This window comes from Chlorocebus sabaeus, chromosome 18 (assembly GCF_047675955.1).
Source record: "Chlorocebus sabaeus isolate Y175 chromosome 18, mChlSab1.0.hap1, whole genome shotgun sequence".
Lineage (NCBI taxonomy): Eukaryota > Metazoa > Chordata > Mammalia > Primates > Cercopithecidae > Chlorocebus > Chlorocebus sabaeus.
In genome coordinates this window covers 62,516,114-62,538,524 of record NC_132921.1, presented here as the reverse complement: position 1 = coordinate 62,538,524, position 22,411 = coordinate 62,516,114, and the positions used below count along the sequence as shown (strand labels likewise).

Sequence of the window (22,411 nt, the reverse complement as noted above, 5' to 3'; positions counted from 1 at the left end):
GGCAAAATGCCAGACTAGGGCTATTCCTCCCAAACTAGATAGCACATGTAATGTCACAATTAGTTAGCTTATTAGAGTTAGTTTATAGAAATAATGTACATTTAATTTTTTAAGAGGCTCAGAAATGTGTTAAATCATTTGAGAATTTTTAGTCACTGTTACTAATAATAAGGCAACATTGTCATGCTGACAGGCAGGGTGCTGTTTCCAAAGTTAGTAGATTTTTGCTATAGGTCGAGGAGTGGGTTTGGCTGTAAATAATGTTACCATGTTTGTTACATTTTCTAAAGGGCTAATATTTAGTAACTTGCCAATGAACAAAGAATGTTATACACAAGGCTTCCCTAAAGGATGTATGGGTTGTAGAAATAATGCAGTATAGAATCAGAAGACCTGGTTCCCTAGTTTTGCCTACTTTTAGCCCCCTGTCCTTGAGCAAGGCATGTAACAACCTCCCTCCATTTCGGTTTCTTCAAATGTAAAATGTAGAGATTATGCCTGCTTGTCGTGGTAACATATTGGGATTATTTTGGGATCAAATAATAACAAAGAGCTTTGAAGACATAAAGCACTGTCAAAGTGTAAAATTTTATTAAAGCAAAATAATAGTGTAACACTGTACAACATAATGTGTGTGTACAACATAATGTGTTAACTGTTAATGATTGAACCAGATACATTATAAACTTACTTCAAATTTGTTATAGCTTTACTAAACATGCTGCTGTAAGTACGTTCTGATATAGGTAATTCTTTTTTTTTATTTTTTATTTTTTATTTTTTTTTGAGCCAGAGTGTTGCTATGTTGTCCAGGCTGGAGTGTAATGGCGTGATCTCAGCTCGTTGCAACCTCCGCCTCTTGGGTTAGAGCGATGCTCCTGCCTCAGCCTCTTAAGTAGCTGGGATTACAGGCACACACCACCATGCCTGGCTAATTTTTGTATTTTTAGTAGAGACAGGGTTTCACCATGTTGGCCAGGCTTATGTTGAACTCCTGACCTCAAGTGATTCACCCGCCTCAGCCTCCCAAAGTGTTGGGATTACAGGCATGAGCCAAGTCGCCCAGCCTGATACAGGTAATTCTGATAGATGACCACCTAACATAAAGTTGAAAATTTTTCATATGACTTATGGAGTTGATAAGTTATGAAATAGTTGGAAAACCTACAAGTATTTCTAGAATTTTTGTTAGGCTTGGCTTTTTGGAGGAAGGAGGAATATAAATGTCAGGCAGGTTGTTGGATAGAATTAATCAGAATCAAGTTACAATTCGGTGATTTATTTTTTCAACAAAATTAAATGAATGTCCTTATGTACATATATAAAGCAATTAGTGCTAAATAGAAGGAAATATAAGATCCTTGAGTCATAGGCTCTGTTCCCTGTTGTTGTTTTGGCCTCCTTCCCTTCTTATTCTTCACCAGCACCAGACTACTTAAGACTTAAAACCCCACTTTGTTCCCTCTTGTTTACGAGCTTTTGCACATCCTGCTGCCTCTGCTTCAAAGATATTTTCTAGAGCAAAAGAACGAAAATAAATTAATAATTGCCTCCTGATTTTTGTGGTTAGTGTCTAGTTGACCTTTTTGTTTTTCATAACCACAAATACGTGTTTTGGAAGATAGGGAAAGCATATTAGAAAAGTAAGTTGGGGAAGTTAACCTGGAATGCCTGGTTAAGGGTTGAGGTTTTATTTTGTAGGTTGTAGGAAGCCATTTACAGATGTATCCTAGAGAGTGTTACAGACAGAGTTCTACTTTATAAAGATTGTTGGGCAGTCAACATTTTAGAACCTCCTTGGATTGGATTGGAGGTTAGGAATCACCATATGTTGTCAGATCATGAGGCAGAATTGTAGAAACAGTTATGATTAGGATCTGAAAACAAACAGTCAGGCATTCATTCATGTACAAAATATTAATGCTTTTTATGTTTCAGGCTGTCTTGTAGGTTCTGGGGATACAGGAGTAAATATACTAAATCTTACTCCTCCAATATACAGAAAATTAAAGAATGCCTTACAAGTCAGTAAGAAAAGAACAGACAACCCTATAGAACAATGGATAAGTGTCTTGAACAGACCTTTCATAAAAGATAATGGCCGGTAAACATGTGTAAAGGTGCCACTTCATTAGTAATTATGAACGTAAAATTAAAATCACAATGAGAGACTCCTACACACCCACCAGAACAGATACATTTTAAAAGATTGGCCAGGCATAGTGGCATGAGCCTGTAACCCGAGCTACATGGGAGGCTGAGGCACGAGAATCACTGGAACCCCAAAGACAGAGTTTGCAGTGAGCCAACATTGCATCACTGCACTCCAGCCTGGGTGACAGAGGGAGACTCCCATCTCAAAAAAAAAAGATCAAATATAGCAAGTATTGATGATGTAAAGCAATGGTAACTCTCATGCTCGCTGGTGAGAGTATAAACTGCTATAGCTACTCTAGAAAACTGTTTAGCAGTGCCAACACTTTGACCCAGCAATCTATCGCAAGGTTATGTCCAGTGGAATATGCATACATGTATACCAAGGAGGGCTCAGGAATGTTCATTGCTGTCATTATTATAATAGCAAAAAAACTGGAAACAATTCATATCCCTTACCTATGGTATATTCATATAAAGGAATGCTACACAGCAGTGAAAACAGAGTACAGCTATTCCTGATAATACAGATGAGTCTCACAAGCATCGTTAAGTGAAAGAGGTCAAACACAAAAGAAGGCATTATATATGATTCCATTTTATTTTTATTTATTTGAGGCAAGGTCTCATTCTGTCACCCAGGCTGGAGTACAGTGGCACAATCACGGCTCATTATAGCCTCTATCTCCCAGGCTCAAGCGATCCTCCAACCTCAGCCTCCCAAGTGTCTGGGACTACAGGTGTATGCCACCATGCTCAGCTAATTTTTTTACTTTTTGTAGAGATGAGGTCTCATGTTGCTCAGGCTGGTCTCAAACTCCTGGGCTCACGCAGTCCTCCTGCTTTGGCTTTCCAAAGTGTTGGTATTTTTTTTTTTTTTTTTGAGACGGAGTCTTGCTCTGTTGCCCGGGCTGGAGTGCAGTGGCCGGATCTCAGCTCACTGCAAGCTCCGCCTCCCGGGTTTACGCCATTCTCCTGCCTCAGCCTCCCGAGTAGCGGGGACTACAGGCGCCCGCCACCTCGCCCGGCTAGTTTTTTGTGTTTTTAGTAGAGACGGGGTTTCACTGTGTTAGCCAGGATGGTCTCGATCTCCTGACCTCGTGATCCGCCCGTCTCGGCCTCCCAAAGTGCTGGGATTACAGGCTTGAGCCACCGCGCCCGGCCAAGTGTTGGTATTATAAGCGTGAGCCACTATGCCCAGCCATGAATCCCAAAGTGTTGGTATTACAAGCGTGAGCCGCTACGCCCGGGCATGATTCCATTTATAAGAAGCCTTACAAGCAGGCAAAACTTAAACTGTAATGTTAGAAGTCAAGATAGTGGTTAAGAGGAACTATGCAGGGTTAATAGCATGAGATAGGGCTTCTTGGGTGCTGACAGGGTGTCTTGGTCTGGGTGGTGAGTACATTGGTGTTGAGTTTATGTAATTCATTCACCTGTACATTTATGTGTATTTTTCTTTGTGCTGTGCTATATTTCAATAATTTTGTTTTTTAATTTGCCCATCTTTACGTGCTGTGGAAGAGAGCCATCGTTATCAAAATGATCGCTGTTGTAGCGAACATTCGTGCTTCAAATACCTGGCACTGTGTTAGGTGTTGTGTGTGTGTGTGTGTGTGTGTATGTGTATACTCATATATATATATATACTGATATGTATATATATACATACTCATTTAATCTTCACAGCTTTATGAGGTTTACTTTTATTATTTGCATTTTACAGATAAGGAAACTGGGACACAGAAAGATTGAGTAACTTGCTGAAGCTCACCCAGCTAGTAAGTGATGGACTCAAACTTTGCACCTAGACATTCTGTCTCTGACGTCTGTGCTCTTAACTGCTCTGCCATACATACAATAATCTGGGAGTATGCTTGGTCTGTTTGAAGGAGAGCAAGAAGGCCAGTGTAGCAGAAGTGAGGCAAGTTGGGGCACGGTAGTAGGAGTTGAAGACTACATAGTAGGTTATTGGAATTTGAAGGCCGTGGTAGGAACTTTGGCTTGTACTCTAAGTGCAGTTGGAAGTCTTTGGGTGGATTATGGCAGAGGAGTGATGTTAAATGATTTATTTTTTAATCATTTATATTTTAAAAGGAAAACTACTGTGAGACAGGCCTGTAAATGGTGCAATGGCAGGAACTGGGAGACCAGTTAGGCTATTAGAATAATTCAGTATTGTTGAATTAGTCAAAGATGATGTGACTTAGACCAGGGTGGCAGTGGGAGGTGGAGAGTTGTTTTCAGATACTGAATATATTTTGAGAATAGGGCCAGAAGAGTTACTGAGGAATATAAGGGTGTGAAATAGATAATAAGGATGACTTTAGAGTTTTGGCCTGAACAACTAGAAGAATGGCATTAACATTTATCAAGATGGGGAAGATTGCAAGAGGAGTTGGTTTGGGGAGGAAGATTAGGATTCTTGGAAATGTTAAATTTGAAATCCTTTTAGACGTCCAAGTGAAGATATTGCGTAGACAGTTAAAGTGAGTTCAAGTGAGAAGTCCAGAAGTCCATAAAGATATAAATTTGATAATCATCAATTTGCAGGTGGTATTTAAAGATATGAGATTGGTGATATCTCCAAAGGAATGAATGTAAATAGAGAAGTCCTTTCTGCAGCAGTCCAGTGTGTGGATGTCAGGGAGATGAGGAACAATCAGCACAGGAGACTGAGAAGGAGCAGCCAGTAAGATGGGGGAAACCAAGAGGGTGATGTCTTAGAAAGCAGATGGGAGGGCCAGGCGCAGTGGCTCACACCTGTAATCCCAGCACATTGGGAGGCCAAGGCAGGTGGATCACAAGGTCAGGAGTTCGAGACCAGCCTGGCCAAGATGGTGAAACCCCGTCTCTACTAAAAAATACAAAAATTAGCTGGGCGCGATGGCGGGCGCCTGTAATTCCAGCTACTCGGGAGGCTGAGGCAGGAGAATTGTTCAAACCCAGGAGGCAGAGGTTACAGTGAGCCGAGATTGCACCACTGCACTCTAGCCTGGGCAACAGAGCAAGACTGCGTCTCAAAAAAAAAAAAAAAGCAAGCAAGCAGGTGGGAAAAGTGTTTTAAGGAAGAGACAGAACCTCAGTTTTTTTCTTATTTTTTGTTTTATTATTAGTCAGCATTGGATCAGATTGTATTTTAAGTGAATGTGAGAAACACAGGAAAGTTGGAACAAAGTTTGCTAGAAGTGGGATATATGGAAAGAAAAGAAGCAGGAAAGTTATTATACAATGGACAGGATTATGAAAGTCTGGAGGTTTTAAAAGAGAAGAGAATGCCTGACCATCTTAAATACCTGGTAGCATTTCTCAGTGTCTGTCTTTCCTCACTGTCTTACCAACCTTTTAATTCATACAGGATTTTGAATCGAAAGATGAGTGTCATGGTTCAAGTTTTTGAATACAGTGATTTACCTTCTTTTAGGGGGTGACAAGACAGCCATATAAGAAATAGGAAAGGGGCCATTTTACTTCTCTGCTCCTGAGAACTTGTCCCAGCAGCAAAGCTCTTTTAGTTCCTCTCTGCCTTCTCTTGCCCATTATCCAGGAAGATGAAAGTAGTTCAGGTATGAGGAGGGAACAAAGTAAAGCCGTCTGTACTGACCTGACTCCTCCCTCTGGTAATGGCAGGTGACTTAGTAGAGCTGGATCAACATTAATCATTAATATTCCAGATTTATGACTTCATCTCCATTAAATAAAAATCTAATGTGGAAGTGTGTTTCAATTTGAAAAGTTTTTACTTTTAGTGCGTATTGCTAAAATGTGTATTTCTACTAGCTATTAAAGAAAGATCAATCTAAGAGACTTTATGTTAAGAAGAGATTGTGCCAAAGAGGCCAGTCATCATAGAACCTTCTAGTCCACAGCCTCTTAAGGAAACCATAGGACCAGTCTGTAGCCAAACCATAACTGGTCAGCAGGTTAGTGCAGTTAGATAGCAGTTTATATTATTTTGCTTTTACTCTTGGCCATGCAAATGCAAACTCAGAAATAGATAATTCAAGTGCTGTGGAAGATTGAGGGAACGTGGAATAGACCACAAATGAATAAAAATTATGAGTAAGTAGAAGTTACGAGGTAGAGAATAGGTACCATCAGTAGAGAGTAAAGTAGTTAGAAACATCAGAAATACAGAAATAGAGATGCTGGCTGGGCGCAGTGGCTCATACCTGTAATCCCAGCACTTTGAGAGGCCGAGGCAGGTGGATCACCTGAGGTCAGGAGTTCGAGACCAGTCTGACCAACTTGGTGAAACCCTGTCTCTACTAAAAATATAAAATTAGCTGTGCATGGTGTTGTGTGCCTGTAATCCCAGCTACTCAGGAGGCTGAGGCAGGAGAATTGCTTGAACCCAGGAGGCAGAGGTTTCAGTGAGCCGAGATCACACCATTGCACTCCAGCCTGGGTGACAAGAGTGAGACTCCACCTCAAAAAAAAAAAAAAAAAAGAAATAGAGATGCTTAATCCATATTACAGTAGGGAAGCAATAATTTCCAGAAAACAAAGCAATGTTTACCTAGTATCAAGACTTGAATTCAAACTTGAACGTGCAGACCAGGTGCGGTGGCTCATGCCTGTAATCCCAGCACTTTGGGAGGCCAAAGCAGGCGGATCATCTGAGGTTGGGAGTTTGAGACCAGCCTGACCAACATGGAGAAACGCTGTCTCTACTGAAAATACAAAATTAGCCTGGTGTGGTTGGTGCATGCCTGTAATCCCAGCTACTCAGGAGGCTGAGGCAGGAGAATCGCTTGAACCCAGGAGGTGGAGGTTGCCGTGAGCCGAGATCGCGGCATTGCATACCAGCCTGGGCAACAAGAGTGAAACTCTGTGTCCAAAAAAAAAAAAAAAAAAAAAAAAAACTTGAACAAGCTTTTGTAGTGTATGATCAGACTGTCTTGTAATTTGATTTTTATGTGAAATTCTTGCCTCTTCCTTATTACCATTTTTATCTTTACAATGAAATCCCTTCTTCAGTCCAAAAGAACCCAACATTAAGCTGAGTATAAATATTTAGACTTACCAAGCAGATACATAAGGAAATACTTTTTAACATTTTTTTCTTCCAGGCCAGGTGTGGTAGCTCACACCCGTAATCCCAGGGAAGGCCAAAGTGTGAGGAACCCTGTGCCCAGCCTGGGCAACATGACAAAGCCCTATCTCTACAAAAATATACAAAAATTAGCCAGGCGTGGTGGCCTGCGCCTGTGGTCCCAGCTACTAGAGAGGCTGAGGTGGGGGGATAGCTTGAGCCCGGGAGGTCTAGGCTTCAGTGAGCCATGATCGCGCCACTGCATTCCAGCCTGTGACAAAGTGAAACCCCGTCACAAAAAAAAATTTTCTTTCTTGAAATACAAAAGAAAAATGCCACAGAGTAATTTAACAGATGATAATAAAACACTTAAAATGTTAATTTATTTGAAGGTGATTTTTAAGGAATATTTTATCTGTTATAATAAAAAGTGAAGCACAAGGTCATTTACGAAATAATATCCTCTGCACTCGATTTTTTTTTTTTTTTTTTTTTTTTTTTGAGCAAAGTTTCGCTCTTGTTGCCCAGGCTCTGGTATAGTGGTGCAATCTTGGCTCACTGCAACCTCCACCTCCTGGATTCAAGTGATTCTCATGCCTCAGCTTCCCGACTAGCTGGGATTATAGGCATGCACCACCATGCCCAGCTTATTTTTGTATTTTTAGTAGAGATGAGGTTTCGCCATGTTGGTCAGGCTGATCTTGAACTCCCGACCTCAAGTGATCTGCCTGCCTGGGCCTCCCAAAGTGCTGGAATTACAGGCATGAGCCACCATGCCCAGCCATCACTTGAATGATTATTAACACCAGGGAATGAAATGTTTTTCTAGGTTTTAACTTTTCAGATTTTTTGGGTTTTTTTTGATGGGGGATGGAATATTTCTTCATTGCCCTGAGCAGAGTGCGGTGGTGCCTGCTATCACTGCCCAACAGTCACTGCCCTCAAGCAGTTCTCCCACCTCACCATTCCAAAGTATTGGAATTAAAGGCATGAGCCACCACACTGGCAACTTTTCAGAATTTTTAAGTGACCATGATGGAGTTTACCATCTCTTAACCCCCACACCTCCACACACACACACAAACTTTGAAAATCTGGACAAAATAAATGAAACAATGTGTTTTAGACTTTGGACAACAGCAATGCAGGACTGTGATCCCTAAAAGAAGGGAAACAAATAAGGTGAACTCTAAATTCACCCACCCACCCTGGCTTTTTGCTTGGGGAACATTCTAAATTGTAGATCTGGGACAGGGAATCTGGAGCAAAGAACGAGATGAAGAGATAGAGATCAGAATTTATGGAAGCTGAGGCAGCAGAAGTTGTAGGGCAAAGTTCAGCAGGAAGGACACTTTGTCAAAAAATAATGCTATCCATAGAAGTCTCTGACTTTTTGCTGAATTCTAGAATGGACATACATGGAGTGAAACCGTAAAGCCAGACAAAGAGCAACCAGATTGATGTGAACTGACAGACATGAGCGGTCGCAGAGGGCTGGGAAGCGTTTGGCTAGAGGGGAAAGTCCTTCTTGATTACTGACATTTAAGTACAAAATAATACCAATATTAAAAACTCCTGGGGAAAAAAAAAAAAGGGCCGGGTGCGGTGGCTTACGCCTGTAATCCCAGCACTTTGGGAGGCCGAGACGGGTGGATCACAAGGTCATTAGATCAAGACCATCCTGGCTAACACAGTGAAACTCCGTCTCTACTAAAAATACAAAAAAAAATTAGCTGAGCACGGTGGTGGGCACCTGTAGTCCCAGCTACACGGGAGGCTGAGGCAGGAGAATGGTGTGAACCCGGGAAGCGGAGCTTGCAGTGAGTGGAGATCACGCCACTGCACTCCAGCCTGGGCAACAGAGCGAGACTCCGTCTCAAAAAAAAAAAAAAAAAAAAAAAAATTGAACATAGGTTTGGGCATTGTGGCTTATGCCTGTAATCCCATCACTTTGGGAGGCCGAGGCAGGCGAATTGCTTGAGCTCACGAATTCCAGACCAGCCTGGGCAACATGGTGAAACTCTGTCCTTACCAAAAAATACAAAAATTAGCCAGGTGTGGTGGTGCTCACCTGTAGTCCCAGCTGCTCAGAAGGCTGAGATAAGAGGATGGATTGAGCCTGGAAGGGGGAAATTTCAGTGAGCCATGATCATGCCACTGCACTCCAGCCAGGATGATAGAGCCAGACCTTATCTCAAAAAAAATTTTTTTTTCCGAACGTAAGACTATTATATTCAAAAATTAGCTTAAAATGGCTCGATAGGCCTGACTTACAGAAGAGTTCAAACTTACAGATGAACGCATAGAAAATCTTCTGGTGAAGAATTTTCAGGACACATAAACCATAAAAATAAAAAATTTTAATTGAACTTAAAATTTAAAAGCATGTTCAAGGATACTGTTATGAAAATGCAAAGGCAACCTATGGACTGGGAGAAATATAGTATAGTATAAACATCTGACAAACAACTAGATTCCAGAATATATAAAGAATATAATAGTGTTAAAGTGGTAAATATTCTTGTTTCCAGAACATAACAGAAAGAAGACAGCCCAATTAAAAATTTGATTTGAACAGACACTTTAGTTTAAAAACTGATTTGAACAGTCACATCACCAAAGTAGAGATGGGAAGCAAATAAGCACACGAGAAAGTGCTCGAAATAAGGTGTAGTCATTAGGGAAATATACATTAAAACCACAAAGGGATATCACTACACATCAATTAGAATGAGAAATTAGAATGTTTTGATTCTAGAATGAAGTTGATGATTATCTTTTCTGTGTTTTTATATTTATGGAAGTATTCCCAACTCTAATGGTTGCTTCCTATTAGAGTTGGGAATACTTCCATAAATATAAAAACACAGAAAAGATAATAATCTTTCACTAATCATGTAGTGATATTCCTTTGCGGTTTTTAACTTACATTTAATTAACAGTTTTAACAAGTCTTAAGGATGTGGAGCAAGTCACTTGATTTAGGCATCATCGATGATAACATCTGTAGAAGGAAAATAGAATATTTCTGTCTTGTATTCTTCTTTACAAGTGAAGAAAACTTCCTGGAAGCCCATGCTCATGGCTCAACCAGCCAACTGGCAATAGAGATAAGATCGTGTAAGTGGCTTAAATAAATCAATATTTACCACGTAGGGCTGGATAGGCACTGAGCGTCCCCTGAAGGACTTGGCAAACGGAAGAAGGATCAACAAAATCACAGTTCTTTTTATCAAAGAAGAGGAAGAATGGCTGTTGACTAACCAAGTTGCAACTGTATTTGATTACACTAAGACTGTGAAGGAGAGGATCAGTGAAGTAGACAAAGGAATGATAGGAAACATCATGATAATACGTGTGTTCCCAACTTAAATCATTTTACATGCCACTTGAGTTGACTTTGTCTTTAACACTATTAGCCATTTTCTTCCTGAAAGTCTGTTTATTCCCACTTATTTTAATTCTTATTAAAAAATGTTAAATTGGCCAGGTGCGGTGGCTCACGCTTGTAATCCCAGCACTTTGAGAGGCCACGGTGGGTGGGCCACAAGGTCAGGTGTTTGAGACCAGACTGGTCAATAGGGTGAAACCCTGTCTCTACTAAAAATACAAAAAATTAGCTGGGCGTGGTGGCGCACGCCTGTAATCCCAGCTACTCGGGAGGGTGAGGCAGGAGAATCACTTGAACCTGGGAGGGGGAGGTTGCAGGGAGCCAGGATCACACCACTACACTCCAGCCTGGACGACAGAGCAAGACTCTGTCTCAAAAAAAAAAAAAAAGGTGTTAAATTATAAAATACTTCAAACAAAAATAATTTATCCACATTTAACACGCTAACATTTTGTCTGTTTGCTTATAATGAAAAAATTATGTCTTAAATGAAATGAAAAAATTGCTACAGATATATATGTAGTATACATATATATACATTGTGTGTGTGTATATATGGTTGTAACTCTTTCCCAAACCTGCCAGTGTCTTGAAGTTGATGATTATCTTTTCTATGTTTTTGTATTTATGGAAGTATTGCCAATTCTAATAGTTGCTTCCAAATTTCTCTCCCTGTCTTATCCTTGTATGTAGGTGTCCTCCAACATTGTGTTAATTCTTTTGATTTCCTCTAAATCTGTACCTTGTTTGAGAGTTTTATTATCTTTAAAAGGTTCAGATAAACTATGAAACTATTTTTGTTTAATCTGTCTCTGGCTTCCACCTTTTTCTGAGCTTTAAACATATTATTAATCCCCCACCAGACTTCACAGCATGAATCTAAACGAACCATCTGAACCTGGTCCAAAAAATCTGTTCCTCTGTCTTCTACCTTAATTGTGGTGTTACTCTCCACTTCGTTAAAACTTTGGCCTACAGATAAATTTTGTTACTCTGGTAATCAGTATAATATCCAATAGGTAGGTTTCCACATAAATGTTTTAAATGATGTTACGTTTCTTTTTTTTTTTTTTTTTTTTTTTTGAGATGGAGTTTTACTCTTGTTGCCCAGGCTTGAGTGCAATGGCACAATCTCGGCTCACCGCATCCTCTGCCTCCTGGATTCAAGTGATTCTCCTGCCTCACCCTCCCGAGTAGCTGGGATTACAGGCATGCCCCACCATGCCCAGCTGATTTTGTATTTTTAGTTAGACAGGGTTTCTCCACGTTGGTCAGGCTGGTCTCAAACTCCCGACCTCAGGTGATCTGCCCACCTTGGCCTCCCAAGGTGCTGGGATTACAGGCATGAGCCGCCTTGCCCAGCCATGATGTTAACATTTCTAAGACAACCCATAAAAATCAGTTTAACTCATATTGTACCTGAAGTTTACTTAAAAATGTGAATCACATATCACATTAGTAATATTTGTAAATGAGATGAGCAGCAATGATGGGTCCTGTGCATTGATACTGGGGTGCTGTTGGAGCTGGACTGAAAATGATGGGCTATCCTAAAGTTATTGGAAAGATAAGTGCTTAGATGTGAGGCATTGGGCTCAGGACTCTGGATTAAGAAAATGAGGCTGGAGGACAGGTTAAGCATAGTAATGGAAGACTTGATAGGGTGAGAGGAAAAGGTGTGACTTTTGAGGGAAGAGGACTTTAAGATGGTTATGGGTAAAGGAGGTGAGGATGGGAATTAAGCTGGGAGTGGAAACTGAGGTGGGTGGGTAATTATAGGAGCCTCTGTTGTGAATTGACATGGTATTTCCCAGTTGGTCTCCTCTCAGAATTTAAATTACAGTATTATGGGTTTCTCCCATAATTTTTCCTCCTTCATACAACTGCTATTCTTATGTATAATTTATGTAATAGTTAATACTGTTTTCTTAATATTTAGACTTGGATGCAGGTAATTGTGCAAATTTCTTGTACCAACTTTTAAAATTTTTACAGTTGAACTTTTTTTCTTTTTTAAAGGCAAAGAACAGTGCTTGGCCCTAACAGAAAGTGGGGTGGGGAACAGTGGACCTTTCCCTCTCCCAGTTTTTACATATTTTATGGATATGTATTGATTGTTACAATTTTCCCTTCAGGCTTAAGTATATTTAGTCAAAATCTTTCAGTCTGATAATCACAAAAGGTATCTTCTTATAATGTACATTTCTTGGAAGACTGGGAAGATTGGATGCGTTTTCCTATGTTAATTGGCTTTTCCTGTGTTGTGAATTGTCCCTTGATAGGTTTTCATGTTTTTCTATTGGGCTTTTTCTTTTCATGCATAAGAGTTGTCTCTATTAAGAATGTCAGCCAGATTCCACATGTGTACATTTGTTATATATTGAGAGAACAAGAAAGCATGAGCAAGTACAAAGATATTTTAGCTTCTCTTAAACTTTTGTCCCCAACCCTGCCCCACTCAATGTGGAAGTTACTTAATCATATCTGTTAGTCTTTTCCTTTAAGGTTCCTACTTTTACTTTATACTTTAAAAGACTTTTCTAACTTTAGATTATGAAGCTACTTACCTTTAATTTTTTAAATACTTCTAGAAGCAACTGCCTTTTATTAGCTTATAATTCCTTTACGATATTTTCACGTTAGTCATCCCTCAAGATCCATGGAAAATTGTAGAGCCTTCTAGGACCTCCTGTGGATACCAAAATCCCCAGATGAACAGTTCAAGTCCCTGATATAAAATGGCATGTATTTGTATATAACCTGTGCACAAATCCCCCATACGCTGTTTTTTGTTTGTTTATTTGTTTTGTTTGTGTTTTTAAGACAGAGTCTCAGTCTTTCACCCAGGCTGGAGTGCAGTGGCACAATCTTGACTTACTACAACCTCTGCCTCCCGGGTTCAAGCGATTCTTCTGCCTCAGCCTCCTGAGTAGCTGGGGCTACAGGTGCACACCACCACGCGTGGCTAACTTCTGTATTTTTAGTAGAGGCGGGGTTTCATCATGTTGGCCAGGCTGGTCTCAAACTCCTGACCTCAGGTGATCCACCCACCTTGGCCCTGCAAAGTGCTGAGATGGCAGGTGTGAGCCACTGCGCCCAGTCCCCCATATGCTTTAAATTGTCTCCAGATTACTTATAATACCTAATACAATGTAAATAGTTATTGTACTGTGTTGTTTAGGGAATAATGACAAGGAAAAAAAAGTCTGTACGTATTTAGTACAGACACAATTTTTTTCTGAAACTTTTGTTTCTTGGTTGACTCCATGGCTGCAGAACCCATAGATACAAAAGGCTAACCATGTAATAAGTTTCCAGATCCAGTTGTGGGTTTTTGATTCTTGGTTTGTTTGTTTGTTTGTTTTTGAGATGGAGTTTTGTTCTTGTTACCCAGGCTGGAGTGCAATGGCACAATCTTGGCTCATGGCAACCTCCGCCTTCCAGGTTCAAGCGATTATCCTGCACCAGCCTCCCAAGTAGCTGGAATTACAGGCACCTGCCACCGTGCCCAGCTAATTTTTGTATTTTTAATAGAGATAGAGTTTCACCATGTTGGCCAGGCTGGTCTAGAACTCCTGACCTCAGAGTGTCCACCCATTTTGGCCTCCCAAAGTGTTGGGATTACAGGCGTGAGCCACCGCGCCTGGCCCCGGTTATATTTTGATGCTTATTCTTAACTGTCACATCTTTAGAATATGCCCATTTAAGAGAATGATCTAAAATCCAATTCTGAGGTTCTGAGACTGCTTCTATTTTAATATTTGTAGCTACATTTTAAATTATTATTATACAGCTGAGGTTGTAAATGTTCAGTCTTTCAGAATTTATGAGGCGGCCATCACTCACCTACTTCCTTTTGAATGTCATAGAAAGGGAAAAACTACAAATAGGAATGACCTTTGAAAGTAAGTGAATTAATGAATTCTATATTAATGCTTTTGTAGAAAGTGAATAGAATAATGCAGATTTTGTAATGTTAGTAAACCTGTATGGTAGATAATACGGTAGGTAAGTGATGAGTAAAGCACAACTCTTGCTTCGAAGGAATGTATTGCCATTAATTTGGGGGTAGGTTGGGATTAGAGCAGTAAATAAAAAATGCTATATAAAATGGACTAAAGTGAGCCTCATAAGAAAATCTCACCAAAGGTACGTTGTGGGTTTTAAGAGAAAAGATATTTTACTGATTATAAGAAAAGCCCGAATGGAAAAGTAACATTTGTGATGACCATCAGTGAAAGGATAGGATTTTAGCAGGTAGAGAGGTGGGGAGAATACTTTGGACAGAGACAATTTTAGAAGGGGGAAAAAGAAACCCAAAATGGGAAAGCACAGGGCATATGCATTGGGGAAACAAGATTTGTGTGTGTGTGTGTGTGTGAGCGTTAAGTATGAGAATAGTAGGAAATAAAGTTGGAAAGGTTGAAAAGATAGGTTGGGGTTACATTTGGTGAGCATTAGGGGTGTTTTCATTGACAGGGAAGGGAAATGATACAGATCTACTTTGTGCTGTATGATAGCCACTAGCCATATACAAGTCTTGAGCCCTTGAAATATGTCTAGTCCAATTGCGATATACTCCAAGTGCAAAGTACACATTAGATTTTTAAGGCTCAGTATGAAAAAAAAGTCGTTAAAATGTTTATATTGGTTACATGTTGAAATAAATGTTTTTGATATACTGGGTTAAATAAACTACTGAAGTTAATTTTACCTGTCTCTTTGTATTTTTTAATATGGCTACACTGAATTAGAAAATTTTAAATTACGTGACTCACATTTGTGACTTAGATTATATTTCTGTTGGCACAGTGCTGGTATAGACAGAATACAGCAGTATTTGCTAGTGCCCATTGTGTGCCAGATTGTCTAGAATTTGTCATAAAGTTAATCCTCATGGTAAACTTTATGAGGTAGGTTTTTCTCTGTCTTTTTTTTTTTTCCTATTGTGTTTTCTTTCTTTCTTCTTTTTTTTTTTAACAGATAATTTTATCACCTAGATACTTGTTTATTTTTTATTTTTTTGGTCACCCAGGCTGGAGTGCACTGGCACAATCTCAGCTCACTGCAACTCTGCCTCCTGGGTTCAAGTGATTCTCGTACCTCAGCCTCCCTAGTAGCTGGGATTACAGGTGTGCACCACCACGCCCAGCTAATTCTCGTATTTTTAGCAGAGACAGGGTTTCACTATGTTGGCCAGGTTGGTCTTGAACTCCTGACCTTAAGTGATTGGCCTGCCTAGGCCTCCCAAAGTGTTATTGTTACAGGCGTGAGCCACGGCGCCTGGCCCCCAGATACTTTTTTTGTTTCTTTTTTTTTTTCTTTTTTTTTTTTTTTTATTTGAGTTGGAGTCTCTGTCCCCCAGGCTGGAGTGCAGTGGCGCGATCTCAGCTCACTGCAAGCTCCGCCCAGCTAATTTTTTGCATTTTTAGTAGAGACGGGGTTTCACCATGTTAGCCAGGATGGTCTCAAACTCCTGACCTCGTGATCCACCCGCCTTGGCCTCCCAAAGTGCTGGGGTTACAGGCGTGAGCCACCGCACCTGGCGATATTTTTTCAAGTAACTGGAGTGCATAGAGGTTAAGCAACATACCCTGAGATCACACCACTACTAAGTAGGAAGCCAGGATTCAAATTTAGGCCTCTCTGACTTCAGAGCCATGCTTTTCCCAGTATACTGTGGCATGTTGTCATTGGACTGTTAAAGGTGATTGAGTTGGAGAATGAAGCGATTGGAGTAGGGCTTTTGCAAATTGGGTAATAAAGATAAATGAGGGGAAGAGACCTCGTTTTCAGCTTTCTTCTTTTTGTTTTGTTAATGTTCCTTTTTGCAGGAATGGCAGATGCTTTTCTTAAAATGATTTTTCGAACCCTGTCTTTTTGAAGTATCCTGTGTATTAACTGACTCTCAAAATATTTGTTTTATCGTCTCTGTAGATTTGATAATGGGCTGCATTAAAAGTAAAGAAAACAAAAGTCCAGCCATTAAATACAGACCTGAAAATACTCCAGAGCCTGTCAGTACAAGTGTGAGCCATTATGGAGCAGAACCCACTACAGCGTCACCATGTCCGTCATCTTCAGCAAAGGGAACAGCAGTTAATTTCAGCAGTCTTTCCATGACACCATTTGGAGGATCCTCAGGGGTAACACCTTTTGGAGGTGCATCTTCCTCATTCTCAGTGGTGCCAAGTTCATATCCTGCTGGTTTAACAGGTGAGATTTAAATGGACAAGTACATTGTCTGTTTGAGAACATCATCTTGGGTAATATATACTTAAGTCTTGTCTGCCTTTAAGAAAGATACCTTGTCTGCCTTTAAGAAAGATACCTTACCTGAGGACTTCTCAAATAATTGTATGTGAAAATTAGTCTCTAACATAAAAATCAGTTTTATTGTATACATGGGTATGGTTCTGGAAAATTGGTGGTAACCTGATGGTGATTATGTACTGCATCATGTCATTAATTATTTTATTAACTCCTTATTCAAATAGTTATTGAGCTCCCCCCGCCCACCCCACTGTGTGGTAGGCACTGGGAACATAAAGATTAAAAACATATACCTTTCCCTCAAGAATTTGACAACTTCTCAGGATTGTAAAGTGCTTAAGTCTTATAGTAGTTACTTAATAGATGTTAATTAAGTGACAGTGAAGTAGTGATAATAGAATATTTCTCCCAGATGCTGCTGATTTAAAAAAGAAAAATCCTAAAGCTCAGAGAGTTGAAATGATTTTTCCCCCAAGTCATAGTAAGTAGGAGAGCTCAGATTTATTGTCCTGTTCCAGAATTCCAATTATTACATTATCATATCCTTTTATAGAATAGCAAGAAGTGATAGTTGACAACCTTTCATGGAGAAGGAAGGCTCTTAAAAAAGTAGATTCAAACAGTTTTAAAAGAGAGAAAATGAGCTCTTTTGTAAAGGGTCCCATATCAGGATGCATTTTCATTGAAGTAACGAAGTATAGCTGGCTTAAAAAGGTAGGGTGAGTTTCAGGGTTCCTTGACACAGCAGTTCTGTGGTGTCATCAAGGACTCAGATTTCTTTATCTCTCTTCTGCAGCCCTTGGGAGTGTCTTTATCCTTAGGCTTGGCAAAACAGCTGCCAGCGTCAAATCAAGCAATATATGTCCTCATTAATAGCCAGTGGGGGCAAAAGATAAATCCCCACTACAAGCATTTGTTTCTACAGTCTGTTCCAACTGAACCAAAAACAATAGCGAGGCCAGGCGCGGTGACTCACACCTGTAATCCCAGCACTTTGGGAGGCCGAGGTGGGCAGATTGCCTGAGCTCAGGAGTTTAAGACCAGCCTGGGCAACATGGCGAAACATTGTCTCTACTAAAAATACGAAAAAATTAGCCAGGCGTGGTGGTGTGTGCCTGTAGTCCCAGCTACTCGGGAGGCTGAGGCATGAGAAGTGCTTGAACCCAGGAGGCAGAGATTGCTGTGAGCCGAGGTTGCACCACTGCACTCCAGTCTGGGTGACAGAGCAAGACTCTGTCGCAAAAAAAAAAAAAAGCCATAGTACTGCCATACACTGATTCTGTTAGACTTCATTTGAGAAGTTATGCATGTTAAGTCAATTACAGTCGTAATTCCAGCCCCCTAACTCTGAATACTTCAGTAGTAGATGGCCATGAGGGCATTTCTCAGTCTTTAGCAAAAGTTTACTTTTAGAATTATGTTTGGGAAAGATAGTGATCTAAAATGGTTGAAATTGATACTTAAAGGCACACTTTAGAGTGGGCGCAGTGGCTCATGCCTGTAATCCCAGCACTTTGGGAGGCCGAGGTGGGCGGATCACAAGGTCAAGAGATGGAGACCATTCTGGCCAACATGGTGAAACCCCATCTCTACTAAAAATACAAAAAAATTAGCTGGGCGTGGTGGCTCGTGCCTGTAATCCCAGCTACTCGGGAGGCTGAGGCAGGAGAATGGCTTGAACCCAGGAGGCGGAGGTTGCAGTGTGCCGAGATTGCACCACTGCAAATCCAGCCTGGCGACAGAGCGAGACTCCGTCTCCAAAAAAAAAAAAAAAAAAAAAAAAAAAAAAAAAGACACAGTTTAGTTACCTAAAGCAATTTACTTATATAAAATACTCCATTAGGGGTATTCATTTATTAACTCAGTGTCTGTGTACCAGGTATGAAGAGATGAGCAAGACAAACAAGGTTTCTGCCCTAATGGAGCTTACATTATAGAGGGTTGGACAATAATTAGTGAATAAACAACTAAACAGGATGGATGATTAATGATCCTTAAATGCTGTGAAGGAACTAACTAGAATGATGGTGAAGGCCCTACAGTTAATCAGGGAAAGCTATCTCAAAAAGAAATCATTTGAACTGAGATTTTTTTTTGGCAGGGGGAGGGATATGGAGTCTCTCTTTGTCACCCAGGCTGGAGTGCAGTGGCGCAATCTCAGCTCACTGCAAGCTCCGCCTCCCAGGCTCAAGCAATTCTCGTGCCTCAGCCTCCCGAGTAGCTAAGATAAGAAATGCACCACGGCACCTGGCTAACTTTTTTTGTACTTTAGTAGAGACGGGGTTTCGCCATGTTGGCCAGGCTGGTCTTGAACTCCTGACTTAGGTGATGCACCCGCCTTGACCTCCCAAAGTGCTGGGATTACATGCGTGAGCCACCACTCCCAGCCTTGAGCTGAGATTTGATTAGCCAGAATGACCTACCTATGTGCAATCCTGGGAAAGAGCTTTCTAGAGAGAGGGAGTAACAAATGCAACGTTTAGGAGATACAAGGAGACTTGGAAGTTTTGAGTATAAACGGAGGGGAGAACTGTATAATATGGGATTGAAGAGTTAGGAGACCACGATTACTCAGGACCCCATAGACTCTGGTAGGGAGTTTAGGTTTTATTCAAAGCTAGGAAGAAACTACTGAAGAGATTAAGAAAGGATTTGCATGATTGAATTTTCTTTTGCGGAGAAACTGACTCTGATAGCTGTGTGGAGAATGGATGGTAGGGAAGCTGTGTAGAAGCAGATGAGACTAGCACTTTCAGTAGTCCACCCAGCCCCAATGAGAGGTGACAAGGACTTGGGTTAGGGTAGCAGCAGTGGAAATGGAAAGTAAATAGTAAGTATATTAGAGGTAAAACTGATAGCACTAGTAATGGACTTGGCTTGAGTACCTGATTAGATAGTAGGGCCATTTACTTAGATAGGAAAGACTTGGGTACAGGTTAGAGGAGAAAAATCAAGAGCTTTGTTTTGTAATAGATTTTAAATGCTTATTAGACATCCAAATAAAGATGTCGTCCGGGCACAGTGGCTCACACCTTTAATTCCAGCACTTTGGGAGGCCGACTCAGGTAGATCACTTGAGGTCAGGAGTTTGAGACCAGCCTGGCCAACATGGTGAAACCCCATCTCTACAAAAATACAAAAATTAGCTGGGCATAGAGGTGCACACCTGTACTCCCAGCTACTCAGGACGGTGAGGCAGGAGAATCACTTGAACCCAGGAGGTGAGGTTGTGGTGAGCCAAGATTGTGCCACTGCACTCCAGCCTGGACAACAGAGCAAGACTCCATTTCAAGAAAGAAAGAAATTTTTTTTGATCTGACAAGTCAGTGGGATTATATTGAGTAGAGCATATATATATTCAAATTAAAAATATGTTGGCCAAAGGATACAAAATTTAGATAGGAGGAGGCAAGAGATCTATTGTAAAACACGGTTAATAGCAATATATTGTATTCTTGAAAACTACTAATGAAATTTTAAGTGTTCTCACCACAAAAATGATATGTGATGCAATGCATATGTTAATTAGCTCTAGTTAGCCATTCCGCAAGTAGACATATTTCAAAGCATCCTGTTGTATACAATAAATATATACCGTTTTTAAAAAGAATATTAATTTATTATGGGGTTTTTAACCTGAATACCTGCCTTGAATAGTTTTAACATTGAAATGGTCATGCATATTGTATACATCTATTTTATTATTTGTTTTGTTTGCAAATAATAGTTTGGCTGTTCAGGATGCTAATCGCTTTAAGCATCTGCACATAATGCTAAATATGACAGTTTAGTTTTTGAATTTATACTTTATAATTCATATCATCCATACCATTTTATTTTATTTTATTTTATTTTATTTTATTTTTTTGATGCAGTCTCGCTGTGTCGCCCAACCTGGAGTGCAGTGGCACAATCTCGGCTCATGGCAACCTCCACCTCCAGGTTTCAAGTGATTCTCCTGTCTCAACCTCTTCAGTAGCTGGAATTACAGGCATGCACCACCATGCCTGGCTAATATTTGTATTTTTAGTACAGACGGGTTTTCGCCATGTTGACCAGGCAGGTCTCAAACTCCTGGCCTCAAGTGATTCACCCACCTTGGCCTCCCAAAGTGCTGAGATTACAGACATGAGCTGCTGTGACCATCTGATACCATTTAAGACAGAACATGACATTTTTATCTTTAAGTGTTAAATATGTAATAATTTTGCTAGAACTAGTAAATTAGTTATTACTGGTGATGATTAGATGCAATTGTTCATTATTTATATGAAGAACACTGCCCCACTTGTTTATAGTGCTTATCAATGCTTTTTCTGTCAAATAATTGATTTGAAATTTGACTACATTTCCAAGCCAGAGATGTTGCTACCATGAATCAAAATTAAATTTGTTGACTCGACACAGTGGCTCCCGTCTGTAATCCCAGCACTTTGGGAGGCCAAGGCGGGCGAATCACTTGGGGCCAGAGTTCAAAACCAGCCTCGCTAACCCAGTGAAACCCTGTCTCTACTAAAAATAGAAAAAAATTAACTAGGTGTGGTGGCACATGCCCGTAATCCCAGCTACTTAGGAGGGTGAGGCATGAGAATCGCTTGAACCTAGGAGGCAGAGGTTACAGCAAGTCGGTATCACACCACTGCACTCCAGCCTGGGTGACAGAGTGAGACTTCGTCTCAAAAAAAAAAAACAAAATTAAGTTTGTTTCTCCAAGTCTACAGAGTTTTACAATTTGCAGAATACAGTAGTAGTATGGAAGGTCTTCAGACAGTTTAAGACTAGTTATTACTACCAGTTATTGAGTTATTGTCCCAGAACATAAAATATGGTCATGTCTCTCTACTTTAAAATTATTCAGTAGCTCCAACTTCTAAAAATAGTTTCTGGCAACTGCAGTAAAAACTATCCTTAAGCTTTTTTTTTTTTTCCTCTCTTTTTGGGCTGGCAATAGTTCTTTTTTTCTGTTTTGTTAACTTAGCTACATAATTTACCTTGGTGTTTTTTCCCTCTGATAGGTGGTGTTACTATATTTGTGGCCTTATATGATTATGAAGCTAGAACTACAGAAGACCTTTCATTTAAGAAGGGTGAAAGATTTCAAATAATTAACAATACGTAAGTGTCATGAATATTTTGTGAGAGAAATACTGACAGAAATCTGGTCTTTACACTGAAACTGCTGAGCTAGTTGTTGATCCAGAGATGAGAGAGGTAGGGCATGGGCTGCCCACTGGGTTTAACGATGCATTGGCTTCTTTAGAGGCATGTCATAACACTGCTGCTGTAGCCAGAAGTTATTACTTCTACCATTTGTGCTGCTGTGGTTCTGCCATAAACAGAGATTTAAGAATGAAGAGTTATTGAGGGGGGTACATGTAAGTGTATTTTTTTTTTTTTTAATTTTAGGAAGAGAATTCGATGCTCCTATTTTTCTAAGTACCAGATGGTTTAAAGATCTTATTCTATTAAAAAAAAAAAAAAAAAAAAAAAGGAAAAAGTTGGGTAAGGAACCCATGTACTTGCCAATTGATGAAATTAAGTTGTTTTATTCCTTATGT

At 40.1% G+C, this 22,411-nt stretch overlaps 1 protein-coding gene across 4 annotated transcripts in view; it reads left to right on the top strand.

Annotated features, from left to right (window-relative positions):
• The window catches only part of YES1 (YES proto-oncogene 1, Src family tyrosine kinase), an 85,623-nt gene that overhangs the window by 35,166 nt on the left and 28,046 nt on the right, over window positions 1–22,411 (top strand). For 2 of the 4 annotated variants that reach the window (XM_037982467.2, XM_007974501.3), the window contains exons 2-3: window positions 16,518–16,796; window positions 21,869–21,968. In XM_037982467.2, coding sequence (XP_037838395.1) covers window positions 16,526–16,796; window positions 21,869–21,968 — 371 coding nt within the window. In that variant the 5' untranslated portion in view covers window positions 16,518–16,525. Of the gene's footprint in view, window positions 1–3,880; window positions 3,936–14,393; window positions 14,486–16,517; window positions 16,797–21,868; window positions 21,969–22,411 lie in introns of all 4 variants that reach the window. The other 2 variants (XM_037982464.2, XM_037982465.2) reach the window with 2 other exon arrangements.